At 43.0% G+C, this 18,075-nt stretch overlaps 2 protein-coding genes across 3 annotated transcripts in view; one reads left to right on the top strand and one right to left on the bottom strand.

Annotated features, from left to right (window-relative positions):
- The window catches only part of creb5b (cAMP responsive element binding protein 5b), a 39,384-nt gene extending 37,333 nt beyond the window's left edge, over window positions 1–2,051 (bottom strand). Inside the window, exon 1 of one of the 2 annotated variants that reach the window (XM_040165616.2) lies at window positions 1,936–2,051. Coding sequence is in view for 1 of the 2 variants with exons in the window: in XM_040165615.2 (XP_040021549.1) it covers window positions 1,882–1,911 (30 nt within the window). In the remaining variant the exon portion in view is untranslated. Of the gene's footprint in view, window positions 1–1,881 lie in introns of both variants that reach the window. The other variant, XM_040165615.2, reaches the window with a different exon arrangement.
- A 4,393-nt stretch (window positions 2,052–6,444) lies between these two features.
- Window positions 6,445–18,054, top strand: jazf1b (JAZF zinc finger 1b). The gene is made up of 5 exons (XM_040165620.2): window positions 6,445–6,699; window positions 13,972–14,044; window positions 14,678–14,874; window positions 15,748–15,917; window positions 16,325–18,054. The coding sequence occupies exons 1-5, from the start codon at window positions 6,471–6,473 to the stop codon at window positions 16,499–16,501; spliced, it is 846 nt and encodes a 281-aa protein (XP_040021554.1). The 5' UTR covers window positions 6,445–6,470; the 3' UTR covers window positions 16,502–18,054.
- Window positions 18,055–18,075: the final 21 nt, after the last annotated feature.

The raw sequence follows: 18,075 nt of genomic DNA, 5'->3' as shown, positions 1-18,075 counted from the left end.
AACAATATGTTGAGGAAAAGAGGGGTTGGGGTGCATATGGGGTTAAAGCAAGCACAAACATGCACAGCAATTCAAATCTCCAGCTCCCCGTAGCCTGGGCCTTTGACAGCACAAGTTCAAGGTGGGATCACTGCAAACCCCGGGGCAAGGAACATGGCCCTCTGCCCTGAACTCCAGCTCTTGAAGTGAATGCATGACAAAATGACTGCTGCGGCGTAAACTTCAAGACCTACCAATTACTCTCCTCCACAACATGTGCCCTTATAACAAATGCAAAGAAAGTCAGACGGACTCAGAGGGCTGCCGTGTCGCTCGCACTATTCTTATTTTTTAAATATTTGGTTTACCGTTACTGAAAGAGAGGAAAGATTCCCAGGGTAATTAGAAATGTGCAAGTTAACATCTGCACAAGTTTCTTTTCAGTGCAGTAAGACGTCTGTTGCCAAACTGGAGATTTATGATGTAAATCATGTTATTCAACCCCTATAGAGTTATTATGAGAGGAATGCTTCACCTTGAGCACATGCAACAAGCATCAACAAACAAAGGTCACATTTTATTACTGCAATGAGCCGCTGCAATCAAGCTGAACGTTGTGTACAATATGCAAAGAATTGCATCAAGGTCACTAAATAACTTATGCTATCCAGTAAGTTATTTGACAGTTTTATCTGTTTTGCATTCATTCTTGCAACTCATATTTTAAGGTTTACTTTGTTATATTTACTTCAGTAGATCATTACTAAAAGTTAGATTTAGATACAAATAAAAACGGATTTATCATTTATTATTATTATACAATTATTGCCTCTTTTTCCATCAATATATCAAATGATTTTTCCCCACAATATTTGCTGCAAAGACATACAAAATGGGAAGTGAGCTTTTAATTTTTATCAGACTGTTGCTTTCACAAAAACATAACTTTCTAGCAGTAAAAACGTCAGTATGTATAAAGGACAAACATTACCAACATTATCATCATATTTAATTTAGGTGCTAATATTAAATAAAAAGGGATGCCTGCACATGAATCTAAAGCAGCGTGCATGGTGAACAAGTGGTTATTGATGGCGTTGTCAATAAACATAATGACAGCGGGGTGTAATCAAATGATTAAAACATCTTTCCTCTTTTCAAGCCGTAACGTATACAGGCACAAAGCGGCCTCGTCAGCACAACCTTCCTGAAAGTAACCCTCAACATCTCATCAAATATCGACTGGTCTGCAGAATGACGTAATGTGGCGCACGTTGCTCTCAAAAGGAAAAACGGGGAACGGAACATTTCTCGGTAGCAGCCTCATCATCACTCTTTTCTTTTAATTGGCGAGACCACCGAAACCACCAGCGATCATTATCCACACGATCACCGGTGCACCGCGCGTGCAGGCGGCGGTCGGGACCAACGCCGGTATCCGTATCCCGAGATGGGACGGGCACGGCAGTGATGCGGGGCTCCAGCTCTGAGCTATGTGGAGCAAGCAGAACATTTGGGAAGGGAATCGGCGTGAACTGCAATGGCAAATCATCCTTTGCAATGATCACTTCTGTAGTTCTGAGTCGGGTTCGAGATGATTTCCTGCAGACTTGTCTCCGACGGACCGATGAGCGGCACTTGACTCCAGCGTTCAACTCCAACAGTCAACAGATTAGGCCACCGCACGGACACCGGACAGCGATGACAATGCGCGTTACTTCATAAACCAGCGCGATCTATTTTCTCATTCATTGGCATACAAAAATTAGGAGATGATGAAGAAGAAGAAGAAAAACAAAACATGACATCTCGACACCGTGTAGGGACAACAAAGCAAGCTGTTGCATGAAAAAAAGAGAGGAGAAAAAAAGTCAAAAGGATCTCTTTTAACAAACAACAAACCTGCAGCGGCGCGTGCACGGTCCTCTGCATGGTGGGGTAAGGTTTTCAACTTACCAAACAAGTGTAGAAAATGCGAAGCAGTCTCTGAGAAGAAACCACGTTGGACTGAGAAAAGATTACAATACGATCTATTTAGAGAAGCATAACGTCATCCCCCGGGTGACGTCACGTGGGATTCCTGAACTTCTAAATCATTGCGGTCCGGGGCGGAGTTTACGAAGGCGACACCCACAGGCACGGCTCGGCTCCGCTGCTGGACCGGGAGTGGGTGTGGTCCAGAGCGCGGTCTCCAGTGGTGACCAATTAGGCATGCAAATGAGGGCACGTCCCGCCTCCTCTTAATTGACTTTGTCACTCGTCCCAGCGGAGTAGACATCTCTTAAGTATGAATGGTCAATATTTAAGCACACATGTTAACACATGAAGAGAACACTTGCTGCTGCTGGAGGAAAAAAATTAAAAACTTTAAAAACTTCAAGTAGTGGAAGTAATAGACATTTTGTGTCCTGCTAACTTAAGGCACTTTTTTTGGTTTATTAATGATGATAAAGGAAACAGCTTGAGTAGGCAGAAAAAAGCCACTATATCAAAGTAATTTAGATTGTCGAATTGTCACTGTGGAAAAAGCGCAAGTTCAACATGAATAGCAGCTAAATGACAGATGTGCCACCGTTGATTTGATTCTGTATACTGGTGCTTTATACTGTGAACTGTCCAAATGTTTCAACAGTCCTTACTGGATTCATTAGTTGCAAGTTTGTAAAGTATTTGCAGGACGAAAGTCGAAACGAAGCCTTTATATTAGATTTGAACTTGTTCATGTCGAGGGGGCCTTTTGTGCAATATGAAGCCATGATGACGAGCCACCGCCAGATGTGTCCAGAACTCTGTCATGTGATGCCAGGATTAACCTGCTAGCCCTGAGGCCAAAATCAGCTCATTCCTCCATTTCCCTTTGTGAAATAGAAATATTGTTTCAGACATATTGGCTGGTAATTTGATGATCACAGCTTTGATTTGGACACGTTTTAATTATGAGCACAAAACTACAATAAAGAAGGTGCTTGAACTAGATTTTGGCCACAGGTGCCTTTTAAGACAAATGATCCCACCTGTAATTTAATGAATCATTTCAATTGGATTGTCACAAACCAGTAAATCTGGCATCCCTTTTAATTATTGAGTCCTGGGCAGCATTGGTAACTGTTTTGATATTTCAAACAAAGCATAAATATCATTATTTGACTTTGTTGTCAAAGAATGAAAGGTTGTTTTTCCTTTCTACCGGCTGCTTTTCTGATAAGCAAATCAAACATATTATTACCTTTTTTTGTACATTTAACAAAACAAATGTCATTAATAGGACCACAAATTGGCAGAACTTACATGCGTCATTAAGCTTCACTTGCAAATGCCCTGAACATGCAGAACCCATTATTGTTCCCGCTGCCTTTCTTGAATTGTCTGCCTTCGCCACGGCACATTAGCAGAGATTTAAACAGCTTTTGAGTACAAAAGCATTTATGTTGGAGCTCTGTGTGACCTGCTGGTGCCAACTGGCCGTGATTTCTCGGCCCACAGACACCAGTAGTGAAGACGTCCTCGGCTTCAGGGATTAATGACTCCTCGCGCGTTGAGAAATGTTTACCACTCGCCTGCGACCACTCCACGAGACGCACTAAGAGCTCTGTCACTGAAACAATAACGCAGTCTGAAAAGCCCCCATAACTCAGAGCTTCTCCGCCTCTGTCTTTTAACCAGAGCTTTAATCAACGTTTATGACATCCTTTTGTCTCTTTATTGCCGATATATTTCCCAACCAATCCAAACATTATGCTCCCAGAGGAGCAGACTATTAAGGTTGGAAAGAGCTGATACAGTTTGGGTCAGTGACCCACGCTAAAGCGGATTTGATCTATATTATACTAAACCTTTTATTATTATGCCTTTGTGATATGGGTTTGAGTAGAGATCACCTTGGGAAGATTAGCACCAGAGAGGATGCGTTGTTGCAGCCGGTGCAAAAGGGAAAAGGATGCAAAAGGGAAAAGGATGCAAAATAATAATAATAATAGGTGTTGTGTACAGGCTTGCAATTTGTAAACGAAATATAAAACGTCTTCAAGAATATTTCACTTTTGTGCCACAATCAAAGATGGAAATTAGGCGTTCAAATGGATGGGATGTTACTTTAAAACTGGGGGTCATGCTTTGCACACCTTAAGCAGAGATGATTCTGCCTATCTTTGATTCAAACAAACAGTTTTTTTTCTTAAAAAGGTGAAGAACCTCCCTTTAGTCATTTGTCATGCTCTGCTCTAATCCTGTGTCAAAGTCAACGCCTGTAGAAAACCCGCTTCTCTGCACTTGAAAAAAGCCATGCAGTAAATGCAATGCTGAATAGGTCTGTGGGGACTTAACCGTACCGCATGGAACTGTGTGTACGCATACGTCTGATCACATTGGGTCTTCAGGTTAAAGCTTTTTGACCAAAGGTTTGAAAACCACCTCAGCGAGGTCAGTCCTCGGGGTCCCGGGACGGCAAACGTTACTCCTGGAACCGAGTGCCTTGTTCAACAAAACATACGTGCTGGGAGGTTCCCAGTAGATAACCCCAGTGACATTCACGCACTCAAACACTCAACCCTGTAACATTTACATTAGGTGGCTGGTGAATGGTCCTGCCTGCGAGGGGACTCTTTAGATTTATGACCGCGCATGCAATGTCCTCCGTGCTCAGCATTCGTGGGTGAGTTCATCAATCTTTTGACAGCTGAATTGGGCTTCTGTATTTGCTCATTCTGGGTTATTAAAGTCATTAGTAAAAATGTTCCCGGGCTAGCGTTTAGAAAGTGTCATATTAATGGATGATAAAACAATAACTTTCTATATTTCATTTTGGAAGATTTGATTGATATGATATCATAACATAGTTTCAAATAAGATGTTGGATTCATTCGTAGAGTATCACTTCTACAAAAAACACCTCTGAACTTCAATACATTTCTCAAGGATGTTTTTGGAGCTGAAAAGGTGTTTCTGTTACACTTCAAGACAGTTGTTATGTTGTAAAAATTCATTAAAAAGCATGAAGGTTGGAGTGCGTCTCGGCTGGTGCAATTTTGTTAAGGGGGGGTCCGTATCTAACCGAGCTAACTAAGCACAAACAATTAGACAATAACAAACAAGAGACTAGGTTGGATGTAATGCTTTAAAAGTGATATTTCTGTGGTCTCAAGTAAACCACAAGAAATAGTATAACCATTACGGCAGCGGCTGATCTGGAAATGGGCAGCTCTCAATGATGACGCACTAAAACAACCTCAAGTCACTGCACAGTCAATCAATGCAAGCAAGAAGGTCATTGGAGAAAGTTAAAGGGAGTAAATCACAATTTAAAAATGGATTCCCTGCCAATTTGCAGTAGATCTTCGTTCCAATGCAAACATGATTAATATGCACTGTCTGCATACCAGTGAGAGATCGGACAGACATTTGTTTTTGTTTTGCAAGGGATTGCGTCATTCTACCTCAACCACTGACAACAGACGGGGTAAAACAACAACAAAGACCTGAGGGGGCTTCAAGGGAAATGTGCAAGTTGATTGTTTACTTTCTGTGTGAGCACTTAATTTATAGAAATGGCAAAAGGTGATTTCCTAGCTTGTCCATATAACTAAACATGAAGTGACCATTATTGGTGCTTAACTAATGTAGTTATATCATCAGACTGAAGTTTTTAATCAACTTTTACTGAGAAATATATTCTATATTGAGTAGTAAATAGCATCATGTACGCAACAACAAAAAGAAGTCCCTTAAATTACTGAACACAAAGAACAAACCTGACTTACATGTAACATCTGACCAACACTGCCACCTCGTGTTCCAGTAATGTACACCAGAAAAATAATTATTGATCATGGAATAATTCAATCAATAAGACCGATATTAGATCATTTTGTGCTGATATAAGTGGTAACACATCTAGATTAAGATGAGAAATGGAGACAAACAGAGTTCTTCAAAGCGGTTCGCACTTTTAGAGGAGACGCTGCATTGGGGACAACTTATGGTTGCATTTTCTCCTCAGTGTGTATGAACTACACAAACATGTATCAAGTTAGATATCATCTGAAAACACACAACTTCCCCTAAAAATGTACAAATCCAACTTATAAGTGCTTCAGGGATATGCCAGTTTTTTTTGTTGAAGAACTGCTGGAATTGAATCTATTTGATCACGGACCACAACATAATTAAATAGATTGTGTAGTTGATTAGCACGTTCATTATTCTAATAAATCAAAACATTTAACAAAGAATCACTTACTCAAATACAATGCTAGATCAAGATGAACCTGAAAATGAATGAACTTCTAATAGGTTAATTGAATGTACAACAAAAAATGATTTCTTTTTTACAGCACTTATTATTTATTGATCACTGCTTTGCGATCGAATGGCCACATTTCACAACTAGCGGATCAAATATGTGTGCATTTCTTTTCTAATGAAAACCAAACCGCCTTCCTTCCGGTCTCGTTGTCTCTCCTCCTCTCTCTCTCTCTCTCTCTCCAGCTGGTTTGATGCGGAACGCAGGAGAGGTCCCCGCGCCGCCCCCGCCGCTCCAGCTGTTCCCACCGCTGTCCGCCCGCCGCCTCCCCAGCCGCCCCCTCGTTTTTCCCGATGCAGCAACGACCATGACAGGCATCGCCGCGGCTTCTTTCTTCTCCAACGCGTGCAGGTTCGGCGGCTGCGGGCTCCACTTCGACTCGCTGGCGGAGCTCATCGTGCACATCGAGGACAACCACATCGGTAAGAGGCGACGAGCGCCGCGCGGCCCGGCGGGCAATGGCCGAGCTGCGCGGCTAGCAGAGGCGGCTAAAGGCAGCGAGCTATTAGCGGGCGACTTCCTGCGTCCTGGCAACGCAGCCTGTTGCTGGGCGTGGTGGTTTGCTGGCGTTCGGTGCGTAACGCATCGCGCTTCCTGTTCACCGCTCGCACATCCTGCATCGGGGCGGCGATCGCTGATTAGATGCCCGCCGGGGCCGCGGTGACTCTCCGGCCGGGAGGAGAGCTCCGTCGTGCCGCATCGTTACGGAGGGGGGGGGGGGGGGGGGGGGGTCGCGCGTGCAGCTGCCCGCGAGGCGCAGAGACGCCGATCGGTCATCGGCGTGTTTTCAGGTGTCAGGCGACAACATTGTGCAGGTTTTGTTGAGAGCAAGTGAGGACGCGCTCATGAGCCGAGTCACACGTGTAGATAGTGATAGTTCAGGGTAGGATTTTTACATTTTCTATTCATTGCAGGTATTTTTAATATTATATTTCCGTTATTACATATCTGACATGGTAGTTTTCAGAGACATGTCTGCCCATATCATATTTTTAAATGAAACTTTAGTCTATGTGTAGTGTTGACTTACTGCCAATGTTTGGCCTCATCGGTTTTGAAAGAAACAAGAACAAATGTTGTATTCCAGTTGTTACCATTTAAAGGTTTTCTCATTATCACTTACTCATTACAAACAGACATCATTATTTGTGTATACACATTAGTTTTAGCCTTGTGTCAGATCTCATTGGTGAAAATACGTGTGTATCATAATGAAACAATTTCAAAATAGCTTAAAATTACGTTCAACTGTTTTGTTTTGTCACTAATCACTGACTAAATTAAAGTAGTTGGACAACAGTTGCGGTATTCATTTGCTAAAATATCTCCGGATAGCGTACGATTACATCCGAGTTAATCAGGGCCATCACAGCAAATCCTCCTGCAAACAACTTCAATCCATTCTCAACAATCAGTTTTCCTCAATCTGATTCAAAGGAGGTATAACACACAATGACTTGTGTCTCATAATGGTGATGTCAAGATTTTGACTTTGCTGCATGACCACGATTACAACAACTGTATCGCAGTCCGAACAATCACATTTATAGTGCATTTAAATCATTTCCAATCCCACACGAGTGTTCGTCTATATACAGTATACTGCTAAACATTGCAAACAGTGAGCTCAACACTGCTGCTCCCCTGACTGCACATCAAGGCCCACCACACGAAACGCATCAACAGCGCCACCTCCAGTTCACGTGGTGCAAAACAATAACAAGAACTCCCTGTGTGAGGAGATACGGATGTCATGTAGATCAAGCTACGACACTCGATGGCAACATTTCACACTTTGTGCCCATTCAAATCAAGGGTGAGTGAAGTAATACAAAATGAACTGTATATTGTTGGTTATGTGAAATGCAGTTATAAGCTGTGGACCAGTTTACTTAAAAAGCCTAAGACACGTCTTTGTTTCGTTTAATTCATTTCTTTATTAGTTATTTGGTTTGCTTCTCCAGGCCATTCTGTGTATATATATGTCTATAATAGAAATGCAAGTGTTATATAAACATGTCAGAAATGACAAATTAATCGTGTTCTTACACATTTTATGTTCTATTATGAACTTTTTTCTTTTTCATAAGTAAGCCTATAGCTACAAGGTGAATTCCACTCCTCATAGTTTAGTTGCTATACATCTGTTTCCTGACCTAATATTTTAGTCCGGTACAAGGCCCAGCTGTCTGCGTTGTTCTTGTTGGTAGCTTGACTGCCCTACGATGGTGTGCCGTGCATGTGTCCGAGGTGTTAGCCGTAGAAAGAAATGCTTCCAAATGACTTATTGGGGAATAATGAGCCAATTAGTTGGCTCACAGTGGAAAAACGTTGCTGCCCCCCCCCCCCCCCCACCCTTTGTCCGCTGGCCTGTGCCTACTCTGAGAAGTGCGAAATCTTGCGTGTTGTGCCAAGTGCCTGTGAAGCATAATTACAGAGAGAGAGTGCTTGATTTGGCCTGTCTTCCTCCTCATCTGGTGGCCGGCTGCTTAAAGCACATTCTCCTTTATAATTAGGCGCCTGGAAAACAAGCACGCATTCTTGTCCCCATTTCCCTCGGCCGGCCTGCTGCTCGTGTCTGTGAACAACAGGTGGCGCTGCTCTGCTGTTGGTTGAGGGGCCTTTTGAGATGCTGATGTGTAACGTAAAAAAAACCATTCTGGATATTATGCCAAAATGTACTTTCTGTTCATTTAATTACCACATGTATTGTCTCATACAGTAAACAGAAGGGATCAAGCATCAGTAAATAAAACATGTTAAGAAAAGAAATAGCGAGTTTCGAATTTAATTGGTCTCTTTACTGTTTATTACAGTTACTTTGAATCGTAAGGACCCTCAACACTGGTCGTGGGTGATGATCTAAACATTTGAAAGTTAATATAACATGTAGATGAGAAAGGTTTGTGCTTTTCCTCAAAAAAAAACAAATTAAAATCTCATTGATCAAATATAAAATTAAATTACGATTGTGATGAAACCAACTAAAATAGATCTGCTATTGCTTGTTCACCTACTTGACAGCAGATTCGAGGTATATGCGCATTGGGTGGTCCACTTAGACCTTTGTGAACAAATTGAGCTGACTTTAAGAGAGACGTTTCCTAACGAGCCCCAGAAAACACCAGCAAGGCCAGAGGGAGGGGTTTTTTTTACACAGAGACTAACTCTAAATGTTAACGCTTGAAAGATCTCCTCAATGGTCTAAGGCATGAAAAAAAGAGCACGCACGGAGCGAGTGTTTACCTTGTCACCGAGCGACCAGAAGCAAATATAGCGACCGTGTTATTCGTGTGTGTGTGTGCTGCTGGGGCCCGGCTCGCTGATGGCCCAAAGTGTCCAGGGTTTGTAACAGTGAGTCTGTGTGTTGCCAAATCACACTGACGGCTCATTTAGTGGATTTTTGTATGCAACCCCCCAAAAATCTGTTGCGGAAGTAATAAATTTAGATCTGTGCACCTGGTTGGCCTAATTACATTTCCCCATCCCCCAACACCAGTGCTCCTGTTCCTGTGCGGTGACTGCGACGCGAGGGGCTCCTGTACTCGACAAAGCAGTTGTCATAGCGATGATGCACAGCCTGTATTGACATCGCAAAACACGCGTGTGCACGCGAGGACTCCTCTTTCACCACGGCGACACAGATTAGACTGTGAAAGCAAAATGAAACCTGGAACTTCATTGTCCATTTACATCATCTTGCATTCAGTTCATCCCTGAAATTCAGTGTGGTCTGATTATATCCGTCCTACTACGGATTTAAACAAAAGGGTTTGGGTCACTCGGCTTTTTCAGTTTTCAAAAAATGCTTCGGGTCGATTTTACAGCTCTTTCAATGCAACGTTTTCTATTATTGTGAGCAAAATGTTTGGGACATTTTGGACACATAATTGCCAGATTTAACAGAAATGGAAATGATCATTAGTTGCAGCACTAATGTTTATTGCAAATCAATTATGTCTGCAATGAGCACAAATAAATCTGCGTTTTCACACTGGGTTTTGCGCCTATATGTTTAAGTTGCTGTCTCTTCTAAACATATTTATAATGGATCATTTTAGCTTGAACCCTTTAATGATTTTTCTTTCAGTAAGTCGCCATGGCAGATTACACATGGAACTGGACTCTGTTTCATTTCCTCCTCAGAGGTCACATGGTAATGAATTACCTGTGCCACCACTCCTGGTAATGTTCCCCGCTGCTCACAGCCGCCATAAACATGTCACCATAATGCTCACCACGCCGCTCGACCCCACCGTGCATTTGGCCATGAGGCTGGATGGGAGAGCCAGACACTGGTGGAAATGAAAGAGGGGGCTGTGCGTCTGGTGTGTGTGTGTGTGTGTGTGTGTGTGTGTGTGTGTGTGTGTGTGTGTGTGTGTGTGTGTGTGTGTGTGTGTGTGTGTGTGTGTGTGTGTGTGTGTGTGTGTGTGTGTGTGTGTGTGTGTGTGTGTGTGTGAGGGAGAGGGTCGTGGAGGGCATTATGAGAGGGCAGCAGGCGTCACTTCCTCCGTTGCCTTAGGAAGGCTTGTTGTGTGATCGTCCCCTGGTTTCCTGTTGTGGCTCTAATGAGAACATGTTATTGCATCATGTTTTCTGCACTCATGGACTACTATACAATTAACACACGGACATTAAAAACAGGCCCAGTCAGTCATTATGAAGCCAGTGAGACGTGTGTGAACTCTTTCATTAAGGCTAATCATGTTAGTTTCGGGCAGATGTATCAGAAAAGGGAAAATAGTTACAAACTGTGGATGGAAACATGATGCATTTCTAACACTGAGAATTGTTTCACAAAAGGTTTTTTGGATTGTTTGAAAAAAGAATTCTCTTCTGCAGCAAATCAGCCTCTTTCTTACATTTGTCTGGATTTTAGGTACCTAAAAAAAATCAGATGTGTAATCAGTATAAATCAATAATGTGCCTCATTAGACATTAATTTCACATATTTCAGATCTGTTCTTGTCTTCTTCTTTATCGCGCCTGACTTTTGTAAACAATCACTGAGGTTTATCGGAACTCATTGTTTGCCTTTTGGATTAGTGGCGCTGAATAAATGTTTTTTCTTTTTTTTTGTTTCCTCCAAGACTTCTAATAGTCGCCCACCAAAGTGGACCACCTGGGTGGTTTGATTAGAGGGCTTTCTCCTCACCGCTTCAGGCGCCGTTGTCCTTCTCGCCGACTGCTGGTGGCCCAAAAGGAATAGCAGAGTCTGTGGGGGGGAAACTGGCCCCCGGAGGCCTCCCTCGCCCCGGTCCCCACCTGAGGTGTGCGTGATTTACGGCGTGTGGAAACGGATTGATCCGCTGCTGTTAGAGGCTGCCATTCCGCTCTTTGACTCTCATTAGCAATCTCTCGTGCCCTCACGCAAACGCACATAGCGGCCTCTGCTCGGCCTCCGGCCTTTAGTGCTGTTGTCATCGGGCCTTTCCTACTCTGTGACGTCGGCTGGAGAGCTGAGAGAGGTGCGCTGTCCTTCTCCTCGGGGACAAACCCACCTAATGAAACACTGGCCCACGACTGAGGTTGACGCTGTTACAGAGCCTACCTGCCGGTAACATGAAGGTACTTCATAGTGAACCAAGCGGCTTGGCGGGAACCACCGAGACGTGAGTCTTTCACGCAATCGCATCTACTTTTCAGTAAGACGGACATTGGTTTGTTGACTTAGATTCCCGCTGGACCTCAAACATGTGAGCTTCCTCGTTCATGCTAAAGATGTGGTTTGGGTTGAGCTCCACTGGTCAACGTCAACTTTCCCCTCGCTCGTGCCAGTAGTTTACTCCGTTTCCTTTCTTAGATGATTGTGTGAATGGTTGTAATTTTGGAATTAATAAAACCATTTTGTCCATTGTTTGCATGCATAGATGTCTTGTCATGGCCTGTAGAGGACAATATGTGTTTATGATTAGCGGAGAAGTTGAAAAAAAATTCCAAAGCTAATTTGGAGTGATGACCAGAAAACAGTGACTTTTTAATGAAATATTAGAACTGAAAGTAAGAATGCCAACTAATATTAAATCATAATTAATTTCTAACTATCCATAAACATTCTCACTTGTGGTACAAGTCTAAAATCAGGAAAGTTAAATCCCAAATGATGTATTTATAACTTATAATTTATAAGACGCAGATCTCACTTGGAATTGACGTCTAGCGTCCAGTATTTTCCCCTCAGACACCTTGAGAGTTTGTAGTCGACTTTGTGTCCTCGTTGCAGTGAAAGTCTTATGCGCTCTTCTTTTGGCACAACGTCTGTGTCCGGTAGATATTTAATGGAAGTCTGTTTTAGGTGTTTTTGTTCTAGGCAAACACACAAACAAACAAAAAGGAGGAACAGCCCAACACTGCCGGAAGCAATAATTGAGTATGACTCAGAGTTTTACTATAGTCTTAATAAGGTGTTACATATCCCTTTTAACCAAGACAACTTTAATTGCATTATTTCCATAAGTTTGCCACAGTCCTTTTAAAATCGTATCAACCACCTCCGTGTCTCTCTTCTCCTTTTTCTTGCTGAATATACAGATCATATTAAAGCCGCACTTCACCTTACCAAAGCGTCATCTGAAAGTTTGAAAATGGCCTTAGGTGTTGCGTATAAACGAGCTGGTGGATGGAAACGAGCAATAGATTTAACCACATGGGGTGGCGGTCTTTCACAGCTCTGTCAGAGGCAGACAGGGAGGCTCAGCTGGCAAGTGGCAGACGCTGTTGTTTTATGGGGCATCTCCCTTCTCCCACATGGACGCCAGTGGGGAGAGCGTTTGAAGTCAGACCCGCTTCACCTCAGGGTGTGGAGATTGGCTATTGTTGTGCATTTAGCACTGCTGAGCAAGATGAATGTCTGGAGCACAGCATGGGGAAACGCAGTGTGCGTCAAGTGTGGTCATGTATGAGCAATGTGGCGTCTACTTTCAAAGAGGCGGCCGTGGAAATTCATTGAGACGTTGTCCTTGTACATTTTATGCAAAGGTAAAGTTCACAAGCGGTCTAATTATGCAGTAAAGTGCACACATTTTAATTAATCCAGCTTAGGAAAAAAAGTATACGTACGAAGGCCTTAGGGGAATAAGTCAAGAAACCAGCATTAGCTTGGAAACTGTGGCTCTTCTCCAGCAATTCTCAACTAAACAGTGACGGCAGTCCAGACAGTGGTGCACGACATCATGTTCTAACCAGCTGTACTGCACATTCATTGCAAAATATCCTGCGTTTTGATTATTTTCTAGAAATATTTTTATTAGCCTTTATTTGTCACATCAGCTGAGTATGGACACAACTCCTTATGTTTATGCACACGCTTCAATCACTGATGTAGGTTATTTTAAGGTAGGACAGACAGCAAAGTGTCACATCAAACATCTCTCGTTTTCAACAACATTTAGAAGATGTAAAAGATGTTCAGTCATACTGAAAAGTTTAATTTAACAGAGTAAATGTGTCTATTTTCTGTAAATATTCCTGAGGTTAGCAGTGATTTTATATAATTGTAATTCTGGATTGTAATTGCACTCTTTTCCATATTTAGTCAATGAAAATCTATTGTACTCCGTCCCTGCACCATTAATTTGTGCCAGGGCAGTGCAAATACATACACAAGGTAGTACACAAAGTGAAGCTGCAGTGCCAAACATAAAAAAGCAAAAATGAAGCACGCTGTGCGTTCTCTGTCTCTCTCGCCTGCTCAGATACAGACCCCCGACTTCTGGAGAAGCAGGAGCAGCAGCAGCCAACATATGTTGCCCTCAGCTACATCAACAGGTAAAGAAATCTTTGAACTCCAATCGAGAAAGAAAAAGAAAACAGTTAGATTCCCACTCATTTGTGCAAAAAGTCAATCATCTACTTTATCATCAACCCAGTCATCATCTACTTTAGGAATTACATGGTATTAGTCTTTGGCATTATCAAAATGTAGCTACAAAAGACCTCTGAAGTCCCACCAGCATTTTCATCTGGCGGATCGCTTAGATGAATTGCTTCAGTATTTAGTAGCAGTTATTTTCCTGGTTTTTTATTGCTTTGGGTTCATCCCAGTCTTCTTTGATATAGCGCTCCAGTGGTGCTTTAAAACGATCAAGTGTGCGAGAAGGTCTGCCGCTCTGTCTCCATGCCCTCACCAACACATCTTGATGTGGTTATCGCTTAATTTGTTAATTCCACTTTTGCTTTAACAATGTCTGTGTTAACATTTTGTTTTTATGATATGCATTTACCAAAGACTACTTTACTATCCATCATAAACCCTGCTGTAAGGGTTTCTTTTAACGGGAATAGAGCCAATTTTATATATTTCTTTCCAAACACGTGCTCTGCAGTAGCAAACCGTCAGTATCTGAACCGCAGGCCGCTCGTCGCGTAAACGCTGCGCCGTCTCCTCTCCCGCCACGCCAGGTTCATGACGGACGCTGCGCGGCGAGAACACGAGACTCTGAAGAAGAAGGCGCAGCCCAAGTTGTCTCTGTCTCTGACGGGCAGCCTGTCCCGCAGCAGCGTTTCCACTCCGCCCCGCCACACCAGCGGGAGTCTCACCCCTCCGGTCACCCCACCCATCACCCCTTCCTCCTCCTTTCGCAGCAGCACGCCCACAGGTACACGCTCAGCTCTCCGCTCAGAGGTCCAGCATGTAGTGACGCAACCCGCCTGCATTGCATTTAATGTCAAGATACTGTCACAGGACACGTGTCCATGTTTACCCCCATTTATTTATACGTCTGAATAGAAATTGTCAGTTGCAATGACTTGAATGATAAAACTGAAATGATATGATTGGATGTTGCGTGTTTGATATTTCCCTTTTTTAAATTGTTGGTTGCAAGTGTTTTTTGTTACGTGGTGGATGAACTCAACGGCTCCAATGCAGGTTGGAGGTTTGGTGCTTTATGAATGAATTATTGTGTAAATTAAAGCACACGCATGAGCTTTGGAGAAATGATGTGAATAAAACTTGTAGGAAGGAAGACGGGAGCTTTCATAGTGCAGCTAATCAGTGACATTTCTTACATGACGTGACAGTGACAAACTTTAGATAATAGAAAACAGTTGCGTATCTTTCCCTTCTCATGTTTTCCCATGTACTTGTTTTATAAAGTAAGCAGACTTGAATGCTCTGTCTTGTTTTTAGCTCTTGTGGTCTTTTAGATTGTCCTCTGGTAATGACGTCCTCAATTATTTGAGAAAATAATTTCTGACCGCATGCGCTCAAAGAAATACATTCATTCTTTCCCACGATTGGCAAATATCTGGAAACTTTGTCATCCCGGGAAAACTGCACCAAGCATATGTTGAGAACGGCCCTTGCTTGTAACCATGAAGGCTCAAAGGCCACGATATCAATGTTCCGGATTAGTCACGAAGCAAGAAAGGAAACGCAGCTCTTGGGAAAACGTGTTTTGTGTGTTTTAATGACGATGTGACTCAATTGCTGTTTGACATCCTGCCCAACGCGCCCCCCCCCCCCACAGGGAGTGAGTGTGATGAGGAGGAGGTAGACTTCGAGGAGTCCGACAGTGATGAGTCGTGGACCACAGAGAGCGCCATCAGCTCCGAGTCCATCCTCAGTTCTATGTGCATGAACGGAGGGGACGAGAAGCCTTTCGCTTGCCCCGTGCCTGGCTGCAAAAAAAGATACAAGGTAGGTTTCACGCCGCAAACTCCTCGCACAATTCAGTTCAGCATTGCATGTCAACATGCACGCGTGCATCCAGTCCACTTCAGGGCTGTGGGGTTTTACGGCACTTTCCGTTCACATCTGGTGTGTGCGGTTGGGATAAATGATGTGCAGCTTGAGAAAATTGCATTGCTGACGTGAATGACAGGGTTATGGGCGATAACTGAGTCGGAGGCAGCAGGCAGTATTAGGCCTCTGACATAAGACATTTCACTTCCTCTCTCCGTAGTCTATCACCAGCGAGCAGCGAGCCTCATTACGCAGTACATGCAAGATCTAATTGTGGGATGGCTCCATTGCACATGCTAATGCATGAGTGTACCTGTATGTTGTCATGGTGTCATCAGTGTGTGTTCCTTGCTTCATTACAGAATGTGAACGGGATCAAGTATCATGCCAAGAACGGCCACCGAACCCAGATTAGGGTGCGCAAACCCTTCAAGTGCCGGTGTGGGAAGAGCTACAAAACGTCTCAGGGTCTCCGCCACCACACCATCAACTTTCACCCACCCGTCTCCACCGACATCATCCGCAAGATGCAGCAGTAGAGGCGGAGTGATCGAGCAGCGCTCTCCCTCGGGCCACTTCCCGACCATCTGAACACCACCATCACCAGCATTGGCTGTTTCCCATTCCACCCCCTTCACCCACAACCCTCCCCCCTCTTCCTTATCCCACTTTGCTATGACGCTAGATTTGACCGCATGGTATAAATGTATTATTATTCATCCTTAACTTTTATTCGAAATGTTGATTTTTTTTTATGTAGTTCACGTTTTCTGTGTTTTGCACATTTAAGCAATCATTTATACAGTTGACTATACTATTCTTTGTGTTCAACATATGGTGCTTGTTGATGATGACGGCTCGTTGTAGTCTAAAGAACTGCCAGAACACGTCTCGAGTAGCCTTGCATGTACAGTAAGCTGCTTGTTAAGGTAGCGTGGCGTCAAGAGGAAACAGGGAAGATTTGAGTGTTTTCTTTTTTGTAGAGAAAGGAGGCAAAGTTCCCTGGTCTCTGTTGTATTTGAACCTAATTTGACAGAATCTGAATGTGTGTGATATATATTAAGTTTCATTTCCTAGCAGACTTAAATGTTAATGATCCATTTTTTTTATTTAGTTACTCTTCTGTTCATATCACAAGTTCCAAACCTCTGTTTTTTACTGCAAACACTTGTGTGTGAGCACCAAAGGCTGATCTCAGGTGACGTTTGCAAGCTTTTCAGCTCCACGTTGCCACATCGTTACCTAACGGTGACTTTTGCAGTTTTACGGCGACGGATTGAAGCACTTTTTAATAACAAGTTGCCAACAAGTCAGCATTTCTTTTTTCCAATGTTTCTCGTTTCTGGTGTACGTGCTGTAGCTACCAAAACGAGGCGAAAGGCCTTCAGAGCAGAAGTTTGCAAGTTGTACATTTCTCCAGGGGATAATGTACACCAAACCTCCAGGGTTCCCAGTATTGTCAGACTTCTGTATCTACAGTAGTTGCCTTGAAATGTAAATCATTCCAATCAGTACAGATCTTTGTATTTGACAAATTCAGCTAAGTGCAGACAAAACACAGACAGCCGCTTACCCCAAACGGTTTGCTGTTCGCCGACTACGGTCTTATGAAACTATCACGGAGTGAAGTTGTGGCTCGTCATGTATTTTGCTAGTTTATGTTGAGCTGTGAGAAGAAAAACCATGCAGTTTTCTATTGTGTGCCATAAAAACGCTCAGTTGAGGGTATGTACAACACCATTCAGAACCTTGAGATAATGAACCGCAGCTCATGAAATGCAACAAGATGGTTGATTTATCAACTTTAAGCCATTGGGTAACACTGCATGGACATTAATGTTAGTGAGCAACGGTGCATTCGAGATATGGGACAGTACTGTACTGCCGGTATGGAGGAAAGTCTTTGATATAGTGTACAGTGAATGTATTGTTACGTGTTAAGTGCATTAAATTATATTTTCATATTGTGTATGAAAAAGGCAACACCAGAGGTTGTTTGGAGAAATAATGTTGTGCTGCATTTCTTCAAAAAGCTGCTTCATGTCAACTTTTGTTACATTTAGAATAAAAATTCCTCTGACGTGTGCCTTAAGATGTCCATGTCATTCACTGA

Source organism: Gasterosteus aculeatus, chromosome 20, assembly GCF_964276395.1.
Source record: "Gasterosteus aculeatus chromosome 20, fGasAcu3.hap1.1, whole genome shotgun sequence".
NCBI lineage: Eukaryota > Metazoa > Chordata > Actinopteri > Perciformes > Gasterosteidae > Gasterosteus > Gasterosteus aculeatus.
Note: the sequence above shows the minus strand (reverse complement) of the source record. Positions and strands in the feature narration are given on the sequence as shown.

Excerpts from the sequence above, each read along its gene's own strand:
- jazf1b (XM_040165620.2), top strand. The coding sequence starts at position 6,471 with ATGCGGAACGCAGGAGAGGTCCCCGCGCCGCCCCCGCCGCTCCAGCTG. Across the intron at positions 6,700-13,971 it reads CATCGAGGACAACCACATCG|ATACAGACCCCCGACTTCTG; the intron begins GTAAGAGGCGAC and ends TCGCCTGCTCAG. Across the intron at positions 15,918-16,324 it reads GCTGCAAAAAAAGATACAAG|AATGTGAACGGGATCAAGTA; the intron begins GTAGGTTTCACG and ends GCTTCATTACAG.